Raw genomic sequence first — 18,287 nt, forward strand, 5'->3', positions numbered from 1 at the left:
TACTCTATGATTTCTCGTTGGCATCTTCTAGGCGCTTCCATTTCCTGAATCTACTAGTTGGTTATCTGCTATAAATTTCTCAGCTATAACTACAGATGCACAATTTTTATAGCTTCTCTCACAGCTCATGCGCGTGTGTTTGTGAGTAATACTTGCACAATTATTGCATACTTTCAGGAGTGTCTCAGATATATGCATGTTGTTGTGCGTTGCTTCTCCGCTGTGTGTACGTACATATTTGTAGACATAATGATTAATTTCACAGACATAGTATTAGATGATATAATAAATATCACTAAGAAATTTAAAAACAAATATGGCGGGAAATGGCTTTTGTCGGAAGGTGTATTTAAAGTTGCCATGATATTTACTGCTCACTTCTACAAAGAAGTCATAAACGTTCATTAAACAACAGCATTGTTCCTAATTTCTGGAAAGTATCTCCAATAGTACCTGTGAAAAAATTTAAAAATACAGTGAAGCCGGACGAGCTACGTCCAATCAATACGTTACCTGCAGATGAAAAAATAATGGAAACAGTGGTTAAATATCAACTAGTTGTGTTGTGTGTGACAAAAAAGTTGTGTTATCGGTCCTCCCAGACTTAAAACGGGCTTTCGAAACAATTGATAGAGATATTCTGTTGGATGTCATGTTTAAAATTGATATAAGGGGAAAAGAGTTGGAATGGTTCCGAAGTTACTTGAGCAACAGGAAGCAAAGAACGATAATTGGAAATTCAATATCATCGGTTGTTGATGTAAACATTGGCCTACCGCAAGGCTCAGTACTGACACCAATATTGTTTACAATATACATTAGCGATATTAAATCATGCTTAAAACATAGTAAAATTCGTCTATTTGCGGATGATGCATTGATTATTATCAGTGAAAGAAATACGGATTGTGCTATGTCAAAGATGAAAGAGGATTTGGAAACTTTATACAAATGGCTGTTCCTAAGAAAGTTGAAAGTAAATGTGTATAAAACCTAAGTACCACTGTTATCAATTATCCCGCAATGTTAACTTGAAAATAAGGAACAGTGAAATTCAAAGAGTCCTCAAAATGAAGTATTTAGGAGTATTGATTGATATGAACTTGAACTTTGGAGAACATATAAGTAATTTAGAAGCTAAAATCGCAAAGAAAATAGGCTTCATGTACCGAACATGTAAATATATTAACCAACGTCATAAAATATTAGTATGCAGATCCATCATTAAACCACATTTTATCTACTGTCCTATTAGCAAATGATACACAGATAAAAAAAACTTCAAATACAGCAAAACAAGGCAATGCGATTAATTTTAAAATGTTCGAATAGAACACCTAGAAGTTCAATGTTAAATATGTTAAATTGGCTTAGCATAAAACAGTCCATAAGTTACTTTACATTGTAATTTATTCATCATGCGAAATTAGGAATACTTCCGAAGTATCTGGGCAACAAAATACATTTTAATCATGAGATTCGCAACAATGAAACTAGAAGTAGTAAAAATATAAGACTGCCTATGGTAAGAACTGAGTCCGCTAAAAATACTTTAGAATATATAGGTTATAAAATGTATAATGAATTACCAAATGTGATAAAAGGCTGTAAAAATATTAATGAGTTTAAAGAAAAATTATTTGTATAGTGTAAATCATTAAATTTGTAATAAAATTTTTCTTTTTTAATTTAAACTAGGTAAGACCGTGAATAAATACAAAAAAATTAGATACACAAAAATAAAATGAAAAGTCCGAAGTAGTTCCAAAATACATATTTCTTATTTCTGCATTTGGGACCGGTCTGTTACATATACTACCTATGTAATATTTCGAAATAATATATACATATACATATGCGATGTTAAGGTAATTTAGGTATTTGCTTCTGCTTATTTTATATGAATGAAATTCTATTAACTCACATTTTTCGGTTTATAAAACTCAAGAGCATTTGTTCATCATTCAGTCCGAACACTTCACTAAGTCGTTTGTATACATTTGCTTTCTGCGTTTGTTCGCTGATGTGCATTTTTCGCACTTGCTCCAAGAAACTTAATATAGCTAACTCAAGTTTCTCACATCCCGCTTGTGGTAATCTTGCATCAGTTAAACTCATTAGTTGTAGCACCTATTTAATATAAATTAATGTAGAAATATATATACAAACTAGGTCAAACATACCCTTATAACTAGTTCTGCATCCATTGTGTCATGATCATCGTTGGAGTTGACAGTTAGACGTCCCACAATTGCTGAACCTATTATATAAACTAACCAGGTCAGCTGTAGTTCATGAACAGTGATGTCCATAGGATTTGCGTTGGGTGTCTGAAGTAAGTTTTCGTACTCTCGAGCCTTTTGATCGAAATGTTGAACAAGCAATGTACATGTTTTGTCATATTCACAACGTTCGATCACAGACAATTGTTCCAGTTGTTGTTGAACCATACATAAATCATCTAAAGGATCTTCCATATTATCACGCACGATAACTGGAACAGCATCTAGACGGGACTCGATATAAGCTTTGGTCACTTCAGGTGTATATGTGCCCAACAAATGAGGCTCTGGAGATTTTACGTATGGTACAGAGGCCACCATACGTTGCCACAAAGTGAGCAAATAATGCACACTATTTGGTGCAAACTGCCACATCTAAAGCATTGAAAAATTAAAAAACCATTTTTGTATAACTTTTCAAAAATAATCTAAGTTTTTTAGTATATACTTGTAACGATTGCACAGTAAATTTTGCAATCAACTGGATGGCTTCTGGATAACATGGAACGGCTATGAGTTCGCCCAGCTGATAGTTAGATTTAAGCCGAGCCAAAAGGCGACAAAACTCATGATAATTATCAGGATCACTGAGACCCTACAAACAATATTTTAAGGTATTAAAAAAAACGTATGTTATTAGCATAAAAACAAATTTACATGCAGGTTCACTAGTATATTTTTTACTCCTTCCACCAAATGTGTTAGAAATTTTGTTCGCTCAGAATTGTTAAAAAGGGACCGACGCACAGAAGTCATCTATAAAAATCGAATAAACCAAAAATAATTTAATTAGTTATTGTATATGTTAAAAATATATTTTATTACTTACCTGTACAAGACATGATAGTGAATAACTAGCCAAGCCATTCGGTAGTATATGATACAAATCGAAAAACAACTTTAACGTGTTAGAATCCAGGAATGCAGGTCTCCATGAAGTGGGTATTTGCACACTGTTCATATCATCGGATGATTCATCTGTTGAGCTCCCAATAAAATCAAAGCTCAAACAATTCTTTGTTAATCGTAGTACATGTGAAATTAATCTACAGTGGCAAAATGAGTTCATATAAATAAGTGTGGAAGGAGAGTGATATTAATACGCACGCCTGTTGTGGTTCATCCATGAAATTTAAATTTTTACTATTGTCACGGGCGGTAACTAATAACGAGCAAGATAATAGGAAAATATCGTAAAGTTGCTGGTCACGAAATGAAGTGGCAATTTTGCGATTCTTTGAGAAGGATAGATTTACATCAACCTCAATTATGGAGTTCATTTCTAAAACAAGCTGCGATAAAATTTGAACGCCAATGGTACAATGTTCCACTGAGCCCTGTAAGGTAGATTTGATAAAGTTCATTTACTCCATAAGTTATAAAATACGAGGATTTTCAATATAAACTACAATAAGTGTACTTGGTAGTTTTTCGGGATAATTTCATTGAAATTACAATTAAAAATGTGTACCAAGTCATAACAGTTTTTGATTAAAATTTCTCAATTTTCTAGAAACTTCGATTGAAATTATTGCGTCTTGCCAAGAAGCTCCTCTTTGTACATACTATGTCGGTAAATCTACACCATTTTCAGATTAAAATGAGAAACCTTCAATTAAAAATCAGACTATTCAGTTTAAAATGGGGAAAATTTCAATTAAAAACTTCAACTTAAAATGAGAAAACTTCATTTAGAAACGAGAATATTCCATTTCAAAATTGGATTGTTCACTTGAAAATGAGAAAATTTCGAGTCAAAATAAGCAAAACTCATTTAAAAATCAGATTAGGAAATTCAAAATAAGAAACCTTCATTTCAAAATAGGAAATATTCATTTGAATATAGGAATAGTCATTTTAAAATGAGAAAACAACATTTAAAATTAAGAATCTTTAATTTAAAAATAAGAAAGTTTTGTTTTAAAATGAGAATATAATATCATATGTGCTTAAGTTTTAAACAAAAACAAAATACATCAAGTAGGCAACGAAAAATCAGAGTTACCTATGCGAAATATGACAGGAAACGAAAATAATAATATTATTGATCGAGTAAAACAGAGCAGCAGTAATAATGCAGTTCCAGGAAAATTGTGCTATTTGCGTTGAAAAAATTGATAGAGGAGCGATTTCGCGTATTCTACCATGTAAGCACCTATCTAACGAACACTGCATCCGTTCTGTATTGAACAGGGATGACAAAATGTGCCCAATTTGTCGCCAAGAAATACATGGTATGGTCAAATGCAGACAAGCTAAAATCTTTGTATTTGTATTTGTATTTGCATTTTATTAAATTTTTCCTAACACAACAATTTGGCAAACTTATTTTATAGTGGTAGTCAGAACGGTAACAGAGAACAAAAGCGAAAATTCAAAAATATTTCAATAACTTAGATAAACATTAGATAATTTGTAAACTAAGACATAATGGCTACAATCAATTTTATAGAGCTTAGCCTAGGGACGCAGAACAGAAATAAGAATAATGGAGACTTTGCAATGGTAGTACAGTAATAATTATTAGGTGCTGTCCTTAGAGAAAATAGGAGGTGGCAAGAAAACGGATAGAAGATCAGTAAAGAGAGTCAGTTGAAGAAGGAGAGGTGAGTCAGTTATAAAACAAGATTAATTCTTTTTTGAAATGTGCATTACTTATTTGTCTTACTCTAGCTGGAAGGGAGTTCCAAAGACGGATCGAAATAACGAAGAATTGTCGTGCAGAAATTAGCATACGGTGTTTAACATGTGCAAGAACCATTGTCCTCGTAGAAAGAAGAAATTGAAGCCTTCGATATAGGTAGTAAGCCTCCTTCGTGTAAATTATCTTATGTAAGGTAATAAGTGTTCTAACCTTTAAAAGGTTGTCAAAAGAAATGTTTAGCAACTTTTCAGAATAACACGAAACGTGATCAAGTCTATTCAGCCTGTAAACGTATCTAGCAATGTTATTATGTATGTTTATGTATATGTTTATTAAGTCTATGATCGAAAATAATCTTACAGACTAGATACAAATGAGTAGAAAGATATAAAAACTATATAGTCAAACTTATATATGTAATTACCGTGAAAATAATAAAAAAGAAAAAAGATAACAATGAGATGAATAAATAATAAAAATAAATTACAGCCGCAAATCCAGAGAAGACTTGAACGTACTTCTCGGCAAAGAGAAATCAAGAAGGAAACTCCCTGAGAGTCTATTAAATACGGTAAGTGCGCGGAAAATCGGGTCAAACATGCAATAGTTAGCTCTACCGACACGCAAGTAAAAGGGCAAGAAAGTACGAAGACACCTATTAGGTACATTAAAATTAACTTTAGCTAGAAGAGCTGAACAATCCAAAGAGCCAGTGATGAGATCATAAACAAACATTAGTAGATGCGCAGTTCTCCGGATTTCAAGAGACTGGAGATTGATAAGTATGCATCGCGAGTAATAGGATGGGGTTGGTTAATAAATAATAGAAATTAAGCAAAATCTAATGAATTTTCTTTGAACCCTCTCTATTCTGGCAGAGTGGCCACTATAGATAGGATTCCATACAACTGAGGCGTATTCTAATTTTGAGCGAACTAAAGAGATAAAAAGTGCCTTCCTGGTATAGGGATCCTTAGTCTTTTGCATATCTGCGAAGGAAGGCAAGGTTTCTGTAAGCCTTCGGAAGGACATAACAGATATGACTAACGAAGGAGAAAGAGGTGTCGAAGACAACACCAAGATCAATAACTTCTTTGACAGAAGCCAGTGGAACACCTGAAATACCGTAGGGCGTGGTATGCAGGGTAGACGACTTGGAAAAAGACATTTGAAAGCATTTTTTGACATTTAAGTAGAGACTATTGGCATTACACCAAGCAACAAGATTATTTAGATCATTTTGTAAGAGCACTGCATCTGACGGGCCATTAATTCTACGAAAAATCTTAAGATCGTCTGCATATAAAAGGAAATCAGACGAATTAAAGCAGGAACCAATGTCATTAATAAAGAGCACAAATAAAAGAGGACCAAGAATGCTACCCTGAGGTACCCCGGATGTTGCCAAGAAAGGTGGGACTTACAGTCTTCAATTTCGACGCACAAGGACCTATTTGACAAATAAGATTTTAACCATGATAGGAAAACAGAGTGAAATCCAATGCATTCCAGTTTAAATAATAAGATTTTATGAGATACTTTATCGAAAGCCTTCGTGAAATCGGTGTATACAGTATATACCTGGCAACCGTCCTGAAATGCAGAGATGCAGAAATCAGAAAACGACACTAGGTTCGTAACAGTCGAGCGACCAGCCACAAACCCATGTTGGCACGGCTCAATGACGCTTTTGATGACAAAAGTTAGCTTCTCTTTTATAATTTTCTCAAAAAGCTTCGAGCAAACTGTTAGTTTGGCGATAGGCCTATAATTAGAGACGTAATTTTTATTGCCAGCTTTAAAGATTGGACAAATGGAACTTTTTTCCACCTATCGATAAAAGTTCCGGAAGACAGGGATAAATTGAATATATGCCGAAGAGGTATGCACAAAGATAAACTACAGAACTTCAGGACAAAGGCACAGAGGCCGTCACTGTCACATTTTAACGAGGGTTTAAGGGAGGACATAGCATTGCTGACGTCATCGCCGGAGATCACGAGGGAGCCAAAATCTAGACGATCATAGAGCCCGGATCGCGAATAAGAGTCATTCAGATCTACAGTAGCATTATCAAAGTTTGATTTAAAGAAATCAGCAAACAGCTCAACTGTTTCTAGTAGGGACTGGGAGCGTACACCATTAAAGCTCATGCAGATCGGTATATTCGTCGAACCACGTTTGGATCGGATAAAGTTCCAAAAGGCTTTAGGATTTTCTTTAAGCTCATTTTCGAGCCTACCCATATAGCGATTGTAACGGAATTTGTCAAGGACATTAAATTGACGCACACTGGTAGTGAACTGTTCTCTGAGAAGGATATTATCTGAATCTGCCTTGAATAAGTTATTGAGTTTGTTACGCTTATTTTTCAACCTCTTAAGAGTTTTATTATACCATGGTAATTTATGAAGCCTGGGCCCAAAACGAGGCACTATACTTTGAAATGTTTCAGTCAAATTCGATAAGAAAATATCATAACAAACCCTGACGTCATTAGAGGAAAATATGTTTTCCCAGTTAATTTCAAATAATACATTGTTCAGCTCGCCGAAATCAGTAGATCGAAAGTTGAAAGAGGAATTATCTAAAGCAGGTGACATAGGGATAGCATCAAAGTTATGTAGATGAATACCTATTGGTATATGATGCCTATCAGATAGACATACAGGAAAAGTACTCTCAGAGAGTTGATATATTAAATTCTCGTCGACGAATATAATATCAAGTAATCGAGAGAGTATTAAATAAATTATTGATTTGAATCAAATTACAACTTAAGGTATTATCCATAAGGCTAATTTCATTAGAACGCGTGACATTGGTAGGTGTCAAAATTCCATTATATTGAAAATCTGACCAGACAATATCTGGTAGATTGAAGTCTCCAAGTATGCAGAAGTTGGCATCAGTATGAGTTTCGCATTAATGTGGGTTTTAATTAAAACACAACCGATTTCTTAGTTATTTTAACTGTTTAATTGAATTCATTTTCTTTTTAAAAAAACTGTACATTGTAATTTATTGCAAACTTATTATTACGCGGCCATATTAGCGTACGGTCGATTCGGTGGTTACATTAAAACTAACTTAACTTAATCGCCGGTATTGTTTGAACCTGCCAACCGACGCTTCGATATTTCTTCGACCAGTAACAAGGTTACCGCTTGTCTTCATTTTCGGCACCTTTTAAGAAGGTTGCCGCGTTTGAGTATTTTACTCTCTTCTGTTAATCCTATTCTTATTACTATTCCTACAATCGGCCATCCTGATCTATGATTCGACCTCGAATCCCGCCTTATGCCCATCTTTTCATATTTTCCGCTACGGTCGTGGTTCTACGCGGTCCCTCTTATCTCCTATCTTTTCGACCTCGTATCTGTCATGGCTAAGTTTGGCGACTATTTTATATGGCCCCAGATACTTCGGCCTTAGCCTCATTGCTACCCCGAATTGTGTTCTTTTAATAGCTACGAGATCATTTATCTCGTATTTAGTCCCTTCTGTTCTCCCTTTATCAAAGGTTTTCTTGTTCTCCTCCTGTATTTTTTCTATGTTTTCCCGAGCACTCTGCCTGACTGTGTCACGCTCAATGTTCAACTCTTCCACTTCTATTTCATCTAAAATTTTCTGTAAATCTGGGTAATCCGAAGTTCGCATATCCAATCCCGTTAGGATTTTAAAGGGTGTCACCTTCGTGCTACGAGGTGCGGTATTATTTAAAATTTGTTGCACTTTTGCGACTTGATTGTACCACTGGGTTGAGTTACTTTGACATTTCTTAGCTAACATTGGAACAACCGTCCTGTGAACGCGCTCTACCTGGCCATTTCCCCGAGGTATACCAGTAGCGATCAACAAGTGTTGAACATCTTCTTTCGCGCAGTAGTCCCTAAACGCATTTGCCGTAAACGCCGCCCCTCTATCCGTAATAATCCGTTTTGGGTTCCCAAAAATTGCTGATTGCTTTTCCAGCCTGTCTACGACTTCTTCTACCCCAGTTGATTTCGTTGGGTACAACCATACGAATTTTGAAAAGCCATCTATAATGACTAAGATATAGTTGTATTTTTTACGAGTTTCAGTTAGTGGACCAACATGGTCTATGTGGTAAGTCCCTAACGGTTCAGAAGCTTTGTCGATTGGCGTCAACAAACCCTCCTTTTTGCCTCTCTTAGCCTCAACTATAATGCACTCTATACACGACTTTACTACATTGTGTACCTTTTTGCTCAAATTTGGTATGTAATAACTCCTCTCAACCATCTCCTGTGTTCTTTTAGCACCAAAATGACCTTGAGTGTGTGCTAATTTTATAATTTCATCTTCCATGCTAGAATGCACGACTAATAGTTCTTTGATTGAGTCGTTGTACAAAAGGTCATTGCTTATAAAAAAGTCCTCGTACGATCCCGCTTCTAACGCTTTTCTAACTGCCCTTACCCAGCCATCCTGCATTTGCGCTTCCCTTATTCTAAACTTTAACGAGTCTTCGACTAAGAGGCAATAAACCCGACTAAGAGCGTCAACGTGCCTCATGCGCGTTCCCGACCTATGTTCCACCGTATAGTTGTACTCCTGTAAGTACATCGCCCACCTCATGATCCTATCTGGTACGTCTTGTTTCTTAACCGTCATAGCAAAAGCATTACAATCGCTTACGATTTTAAATTGCATGTCTTTTAAGTATATGCGCCACTTCTTCAATGCGTTAATAACTGCTAAGACTTCGAGCTCAAACGCACTGTACCTTTCTTCTGCTGGTGTTGTTTTGCGGCTCATGTACTCCACCGGATGCAAAAAGCGATCCTCTGAGTCTCTTTGAAGCAGCACCGCCCCATACCCAAACTTAGACGTATCCGCGTGCAGTTCTGTTTCCGCCGAAGGGTTAAACAATTTCAATGCCGGCGCACTTACCAACGCGCGCTTAAGTCCCTGGATTGCCAACAAGTGTTCGCTCTCCAGCTTGAACTTCTCATCCTTCCGCAGTAGATCTGTGAGTGGTTTAGCGACCACCGCATAATCTTGAATGAACCGCCTGAAAAAAGAAGTTAGCCCTAAGAATCGCTGTAACTCCTTCTTCCCCACGGGTACTGGAAAATTCCTAACCGCCTTAGTTTTCTCCTCTGAAGGAAGAATCCTTCCATTTTCTACTAAAAATCCCAGGAAGCTTATTTGTTTCTTTAGCACCTGACACTTTTCCCACCTGATATGTAATCCATTTTTGCTAGCATGTTTTAGCACCCTTTCCAATTTGTCCCTACCTTCTGCCATATCCTTAGCGGGAATGACGATATCGTCCATGTAGATTATAACCGTTCCTTCTGCCAACATCTGCTGGAATATTGCGCGTATGTAACGACAAAACACCGCCGGAGACTTAGTTATCCCGAATGGGACATAACAAAACTCATACTGTCCGTTTTGGGTCACGAACGACGTGTACTTCCTCGAGTTCTCGAGTTGGGTTCTACTGGAACATGGTAAAAGCCATTTTTTAAATCCAGCGTGGTGAAAATGTTCGCCCCCTCTAACCTATCCAAAGCCTCGTCTACCAACGTCATCGGAAAATTGTCTCTCGTTATCTTTTCATTCACCTTGCGGAAATCACAACAAAACCGCTTTGTCCCATTTTTTTTCGTTGTCAGTACCACTGGCGATGCGTACTCCGATACGCTGTGTTGAATGATTCCATCCTTCAACATATTTTCTACCTGTTCATCAATATATTTTTGATCCGCATAAGACACCCGACGTGGTCGTTGAAACACCGGTTTATCGTCCGTTAAAGTCAACTTCATCTGTACAGGTGTGCTACTGGGGTTTTCAGGATTATAGCTCTTTATCAAGCCCCCGACCGATTTAGCTAAGTTATCACTCAAGTGCGATAGATCCACCTCATCCTCTTCTCCGCAGGCCTCGGTTTCAACCGCACATAGTATTTGAAACTCCTTTTTAAATTTTGTCATGTCCTGCTCGACCATTCCCGTATGACCACACGCACCAGTAGTACCTATCGCAGATACTATTTCCAGACTGTCTTTGTTCTCGTGGACTGACATAACCGCTTCAGTACCACCACATGCACCAGCCATATCCATTTCAGATAGTGCGTGCTGACTTTCACTATACTCATCGTGGATTGGCACAACCACTCCAATACCACCATACGCACCAGCAATATCAGATACTACGCGCTGACCATTCTTGTCGACAGACTCATCGTGGACTGGCACAACCACTCCAGTACCACCATACGCACCAGCAATATCCATCTCAGATACTACGCGCTGACTATTTTTGTCGAAAGACTCGTCGTGGACTGGCACAACCACTCCAGTACCACCATACGCACCGGCAGAAGCTTTCTCAGTTACTGCGTGCTCAGTATTCATTTCCACTTCTCTTTTAGGTTTTCTAAACTCCACGCTACCTTTTCTAAAGACTAGCTCCACGTCTTGCAGCACATCATTTCCAATGATTGCTGCATATGGTATGTCACGCTCCTTAACCACCTGAAACGTTACCCTCATCGACAATCCATCTACTATCATATCGGCTGTAAAGCTACCTAATGTCGTAAGCTCGCCATTGCCGATACCGTGTAATTTTTGTTTATCCCTAGTTAGCTCTATATCCCCCAACGTGAACAATGTATCGTACCTCATGATGCACGCATTACATCCTGTGTCTACTAGCGCGTTAAATTTGAACCCTTCAATAAACGCATCCACAAAAATCATTCCGCCAGTTTCCAGACTTAGCTGACCCAATTGTATTTACTCGCTCGCTTTTTATTTCTTTGCCTTTTTATCTTGGCATTCGTGTGCATAATGTCCTTTCTGCTTACACTTGAAGCATGTTATACCTTTTGACCCCGACCCTGGACAATCCCTTGCTATATGCCCTTCCTTGTCGCACTTGAAACATTTTTTATTTGAGGAGCCTTTCGCCTCCGCGGAAGCTGTACCCGAACTATTTTTATTGCCAGATGTCTGTATGCCTTTTACCTTTTCGTATACGCGAATATGCTCTTTTAATTCGCTTAATGTACGAGCCTGGTACAACATGCTCTTGTTTGCCCTAACATCTGGTATACCCTCCACGAAGTATTCGACTATACTCCTTTCGTCTAATGAAATTTGTTTCCCTAACTCTACTAGTGCATACAAATATTCTTGAAATGTTTCTTTTGGCTGTTTCCGCCGGTTTCTTAGCGCACGGTGTACCTCGGACGCACATAGTTTTTTGCCAAACTCGTTGATAAGCGCTTGTTTTAAGCTGCACCAATCTCTTACTCCCACTAATCCCCTAACAAACAATTTTGCCGCTCCCTTGAGCAATTGTTTCCCATATACAAATCTTTGTAAATCATTCCAACTGACCGTGTCAGCTGTATCGTCAAACTCCTCAACCCAGTGTTCAACATCATAAGTGCCGTCACCAAAAAAGAACGAAACGCTATCTTTCACGTCGCGCAACGTAAATAACACCCTTTGCGCACGCGAGTTAGTTGCAGCTGCATCAGCGTATACCGAATTTGTCGATTCATTCCGGCTTTCAGCAGCTTCTCCTTCTTCTTCATCATCCCCCAGAATTACATGTTGCAACAAACGTAATTGCAATTCTTTTTTCCTGCCTGATACGGCTAACCCTAGCTCCCTTAACTTCTCCTCTAGCATCTCTACTGTCATCGATTTGATTGTATCCGCGTCCATCTTTTCTCTTTACTACTTCTATCAATTGCAATATCACCAACTGATAACACACTATCTTTATACTGCTCTAAACTTATATTTGTTTTAAACTGAAACGCTTATGCTTCCACCTATACTTCTCATCTTCTCTAACCGTGTTGAAAATTTAAAACACTCATGCAACTGCTTAACATGTTAACACAATGCTTGTCACTTTCTCTCTTTGCTTTTACATATATGAAAATTGTCGTTTATAGACGGCAATCATAAACTGACGAACACTGTATTTCACTGCAAGTGACTTCGGATTTTGTATTTTCTCTACGTGATCAATTCCTCTTGGTCACGAATGCATACCAGCACACATGCAACTGCTGTACATACGTATGTTTCAAACAACTTATACACTATTAATTAAATACTTTGTTTAGAACTACATACGCTAGCAAACAAGCAAACAAACTAACTATATATGGATGTGTATACGTATCTTATATTAGAAATCCTTCTGCTACGCTGCTGCTGCTCGTCATATGTTGTTGTTGTTGGTGTTGCTCTTGCTTCGCATCTATTTTGGTTTTTATCTAGTGGCTTCGTTTAACTTTGCCGTATTTGTTTTGTCTTTTTATTCAAAGATGATCTCTTTCGTTGTTGTTGTTTTTCTTTTCTTTGTAGATATAGTATACTTTCCTTTCACTTCTCATTCGCAATTATACCAAATTTTGATTTCTGTATTTCTGTTGATTTCACTTCGTGGCCTTTACTTTAATTTCTAATTTCTTCACTTCTGCTGTTTTACTTCTAGTGCCCTCTTTTTATGTATACTGTTCACACTTTCCTCTCACTTTATTTCATTGGACCTTATACCCAATTTTAATTTCTGTATTTCTCTTGATTTCACTTCGTCTCATTTACTTTAATTTCTAATTTCTTTACTTCTGTTGTTTTATTTCTAGTGCCATCTTTTTCCCACCTCTCTGTTTTCACTTGGCTCTTTGACCTCTTGCTTATATATCTTTCTCATTTTTATATTTTTAATTTATGGTTTCATCACTCTTGCTCTTCGTTTCTTTTGCCATGTAACGAATATTTCGTCGTGTCGTGTCGGATACTGTCGCGAATTATTGCCTCGGCTTTTCGAAATAACCGGCGACTTAAACTTCTCTGCCCACGCTGGCGTTGTGCCCGTTGGAGCGTTTCTTGTGAAAGCTTGCCGGGTGATCCCTTAGTGAATGCTTACGTGCACTTTTAGTTCACCATAAATTGCCAATTTTCTCTTTTTCAAAATTCTTTTGTTTTTTGGGTAATTTTCACCTTTTTCACCACATTTCTTACTATGCAGTATTTTACTTTGTGGCATTTTATTTGCATTTCACCGCCATCTTTAAAACCTTTCTGTAAAATTTCATTTTTCGCACTTAGTTTTTGTCGCGAAGTCCCGGACGAGCCGCCAATTGTGGGTTTTAATTAAAACACAACCGATTTCTTAGTTATTTTAACTGTTTAATTGAATTCATTTTCTTTTTAAAAAAACTGTACATTGTAATTTATTGCAAACTTATTATTACGCGGCCATATTAGCGTACGGTCGATTCGGTGGTTACATTAAAACTAACTTAACTTAATCGCCGGTATTGTTTGAACCTGCCAACCGACGCTTCGATATTTCTTCGACCAGTAACAAGGTTACCGCTTGTCTTCATTTTCGGCACCTTTTAAGAAGGTTGCCGCCTTTGAGTATTTTACTCTCTTCTGTTAATCCTATTCTTATTACTATTCCTACATAAATTAACGATGTTCTCCACATGACCATTATATAAGCAATCACCACTATTGGGCGGTATATAAGAGCAACAAATGAAAGTAGAGCCAAACGAACTGGAAACACAGACACACAGCTGATCGAGCAGCGTATCCTGATTATGTAGTTGAAACTTTAATGAATGCAGGCTTCTGTTAACTGCGGTGTTCGCGAAGTCTCTGTCTTTACGGAAAGTTAGGAATAACTTAGGGTCAAAGTACTCTTCATCAAAGAAGTCTTCGCTGAGCCACGTTTCAACGATGACGTATACGTCGTAGTCCAAACGAGACGTAGCTAAAAGAAAGTCTTTAGATTTGGTGCGCATGCCGCCAACATTTTGAAAGTAGACTCTCAGGCAAGACTCAGGCAACATTAAGCTTCTTTTTAAACACAGTGTCACAGTTAGAAAAAATCTCACAGCAGTAGAGGAGCGTAGGTATTAAGTACGCTTTGGATAGAAGTAGTCGAATATGTAGTGGAGTGAAATACTGTGGCAACCACAGTGTAGGGAGCATACCGTACACTTTTCCTACGGTACTAAAGATATGGTCTTTCCAGGTCAATGTTTTGTTAAAAACGATGCCAAGATTTCTTGCCGTGTCAACATATTCTATAACAGAATTTGCAAACGTAATATTGTCTAAGCCATTTGTAGCTAGCGGCTTTCTGCGAATGACAATACACTTCGAATTTCGAGGATTTAGACATAAGCCGTTCATAGAAGCCCATACACCTATTTGACTAAGGTCTTGATTCAAATTACTTATAGATGAACTCATACAATCGACAGGACAGCACGTATACAATTGAACATCGTCAGCATAAATGTAGACGTCACAATATTTAAGGACACGAGGCAGGCCATTAATGTACAGTACAAATAACAAAGGACCAAGGATTGACCCTTGGAGTACACCTCGCGAAACATTTAACAAGTTTAACTATCTACTGTCTATACAAACTGCCTGCGTTCTGTCGTCTAGATAAGATCTGATTAGGTTGGTTGCATGACTGGAAAAATTAAACATGTTTTCCAGCTTTTTACATAGTAGGGTATGGTCAACAGAGTCAAAAGCTTTGGAGTGGTCAAGAAGGGTTAGGAAAGCTGTAAAGTTGTCATCTATGCGCTCCCGTATATCTTCTACCACAGAAATAAGTGCCGTAGTACAGCTTCTTTTTGGTCTGAAACCAGGCTGATGGTTCGTTAAAAGTTTATTTACGTGCACATATGTGGCGATCTGCCCATGTAGGATGCGCTCAACGACCTTCGAAAGAAAAGGCAATATGGCTATCGGCCTGTACTCTTTGCTTTGTTTGGGAATAGGGATAACCTAAACAGCTTTCCAACATTTTGGAAAGACACAGGTGGTTAGGATAGAGTTTATTAAATAGGTTATGTGGGGAAGGATAACGGCTAGAATAATTTTCACAAATTTTGCACAAATTCCGTCTAAACCTATAGCGTTGAACTTCACAGAAAGTATGGCTTTCACAACATCACAGTCATCGACACGAACAAACTCGAGAGGACTTGCATCAGCATTAACACGATCACAGTAGTTGTCAATATTTATTTGAAAATTTGTTCCTAGCACAACAATTTTGACAAATTATTTAACAGTGCTAGTCATGAATAGCATGAGTTATAAAAATTTAACATTTATAATAATAATAAATTAGATTAATCAAATTAAATTAAATATAACGGATAATAGTGAAATATTTATGTATGTAAATGTAAATCTTAAAACTAAAGAAAAGTAATTAATAAATATTAAAAGACAGCAGTAGTGATGATAACCTTTGGCTGGTTATTAATCGAAGAAGACACAGAGAAAGGAAAAGGACTTAGAAATGAACATTTTAACAACAACAATTTGAGATCCAGTTTAAGAGTCGTTAAAAAATGATGTTAGCTCTTTTTTGAAGTGCAGAGCATTACTTAAGAGTCGAAGACTTGTAGGTAGGGAGTTCCAAAGACGTATTGCAGTAACAAAGGCTCAGAGGTTAGCGTGCGGTATCTAATGTGCTTAAGAAGAAGCACCGATCTTGATGATTGCAGAAAAATAAGCTTACGATATAGATAGTCAGGTTCCTTCGTGTGTATCAATTTATGGAGGAAGGACAGTGTTTTGACTTTTAAAAGATTTTCGAAAGAAATGTTTAGCAACCTTTCAGCATGTTGTGATACGTGGTCAAGTCTTTTCAACCCATAAACATATCTAGCAATGTTGTTGTAAACAACATTTAGTTTGTTCTTGCACAGATAGTCACAGTTTGAGTCAATCACACAACCATGGACTAGCGTAGTTATTAAGTACGCTTTAGCCAGAAGTAGTCTTATGTGCAAAGGCGTGAAATACTGTGTTAACCATAGTGTACTTTTCCAACCGTTCTAAAAATATGGTCTTTCCATGTCAATGTTTTGTTAAAAATTACACCTAAGTTTTTCGCCGTATCTACGTATTCTATAACGGAATTGTTGAACACTACATTCTCTAAATCATTAGTGGGAAAAGACCTTCTATGAATAACAATACATTTTGACTTATTCGGGTTTATACATAAGCCATTCATATTAGCCCATGAAAATATTTGATTCAAATCGTGGTTTAAGTTACTTATGCACAAGCTAGTTTGATCACGAGGACAACACGTAAACAACTGCACATCATCAGCGTAGATATGAACATTACAATACTTAAGGACATCGGGTAAGTCATTGATATACAGAACAAATAACAGAGGACCCAGGATAGAGCCTTGAGGGACGCCTCTTAAGACATGTAGGAAGTCAGACTATTCACCATCTATACATACTGCTTGAGTCCTATCGCCAAGATATGATCTTATAAGGGCAACTGCATGACCAGAGAAGTTAAATAAGTTTACCAGATTCCTACAGACCAGAGTGTGGTCTACAGAATCAAAAGTTTTAGAGTGGTCAAGAAGTGTTAAGAAGGCAATGTAACTTTCATCCACTCGCTCACGAATTTCTTCTGTCACAGATAATAGTGCCGTTGTACAGCTCCGCTTTGACCTGAAACCGGACTGACTGTCTGACAGGAGCTTGTATTCATGTACATATGATACGATTTGCCCATGTAGAATACGTTCAACGACCTTAGAGAGGAAAGGGAGTATGGCTATTGGTCGATACTCATTATTTTGTTTACGGATAGGAATAACTTTTGCAGCTTTCCAGTATATTGGGAAGACACCGGTCGTCAAAATTGAGTTGACCAAGTAAGTAATGTGGGGAAGAATTTTGGGAAGAATGACTTTTAAAAACTTTGAATATATACCATCAAGCCCCATTGCGTTAGACTTCACAGAAAGTATGGCTTGGACAACATCACAATTATCGACACAAACAAACTCGAAAGGGCTTGTGCCAACATTAACACGCACGGAGTAGTTATCAATACACACATTTTCGGCTGAGTTTGGTAGTCTTACAAAAGTATTATTTATTTCGTTGATGTCGATATCAGGGGGATAAGACAGGTCACTTTTGGGCTTACCAATTCCTATTTGTTTGATTTTGTCCCACTTTTCTTTTGTATTCAAAGCAGAACTAAACTTGTACTTAAAATAATTTGCCTTGGCCAGCCTTATGGCTTTGTTTGCAGTAAGCCGAGCTGTTTTAAAGCAGCTATGCGCTTCGACTGTTTTGTACCTTTTCCACCGTGAGTAGGCTTGAATACGAAGGTGGATAAGGTGTTTTAATGTAGCATTGAACCAAGAGCTATTCTTGTATTTAGGTGTTTTTATTTTTAGTGGAACGTGATCATCGAATAACTTATTTATGTTATCCTGCAGAAACTTTGTCTGGTCATCAACCGATGTTAACGTACGAATCA

General features: G+C 37.3%; 1 protein-coding gene across 3 annotated transcripts in view; it reads right to left on the minus strand.

Moving 5' to 3' along the window:
* Ranbp16 (Ran-binding protein 16) overlaps window positions 1-18,287 on the minus strand; it is a 117,612-nt gene that overhangs the window by 69,523 nt on the left and 29,802 nt on the right. For all 3 annotated transcript variants that reach the window (XM_067786167.1, XM_067786168.1, XM_067786169.1), the window contains 6 exons: window positions 3,390-3,619; window positions 3,112-3,328; window positions 2,940-3,038; window positions 2,731-2,877; window positions 2,184-2,657; window positions 1,925-2,130 (listed from right to left, as the gene is read on the minus strand). In XM_067786167.1, the coding sequence (XP_067642268.1) occupies window positions 1,925-2,130; window positions 2,184-2,657; window positions 2,731-2,877; window positions 2,940-3,038; window positions 3,112-3,328; window positions 3,390-3,619 (1,373 nt within the window). The remainder of the gene's footprint in view (window positions 1-1,924; window positions 2,131-2,183; window positions 2,658-2,730; window positions 2,878-2,939; window positions 3,039-3,111; window positions 3,329-3,389; window positions 3,620-18,287) is intronic.

Source organism: Eurosta solidaginis, chromosome 4 (assembly GCF_040869045.1).
Source record: "Eurosta solidaginis isolate ZX-2024a chromosome 4, ASM4086904v1, whole genome shotgun sequence".
In the NCBI taxonomy this organism is placed as follows: Eukaryota; Metazoa; Arthropoda; class Insecta; order Diptera; family Tephritidae; genus Eurosta; species Eurosta solidaginis.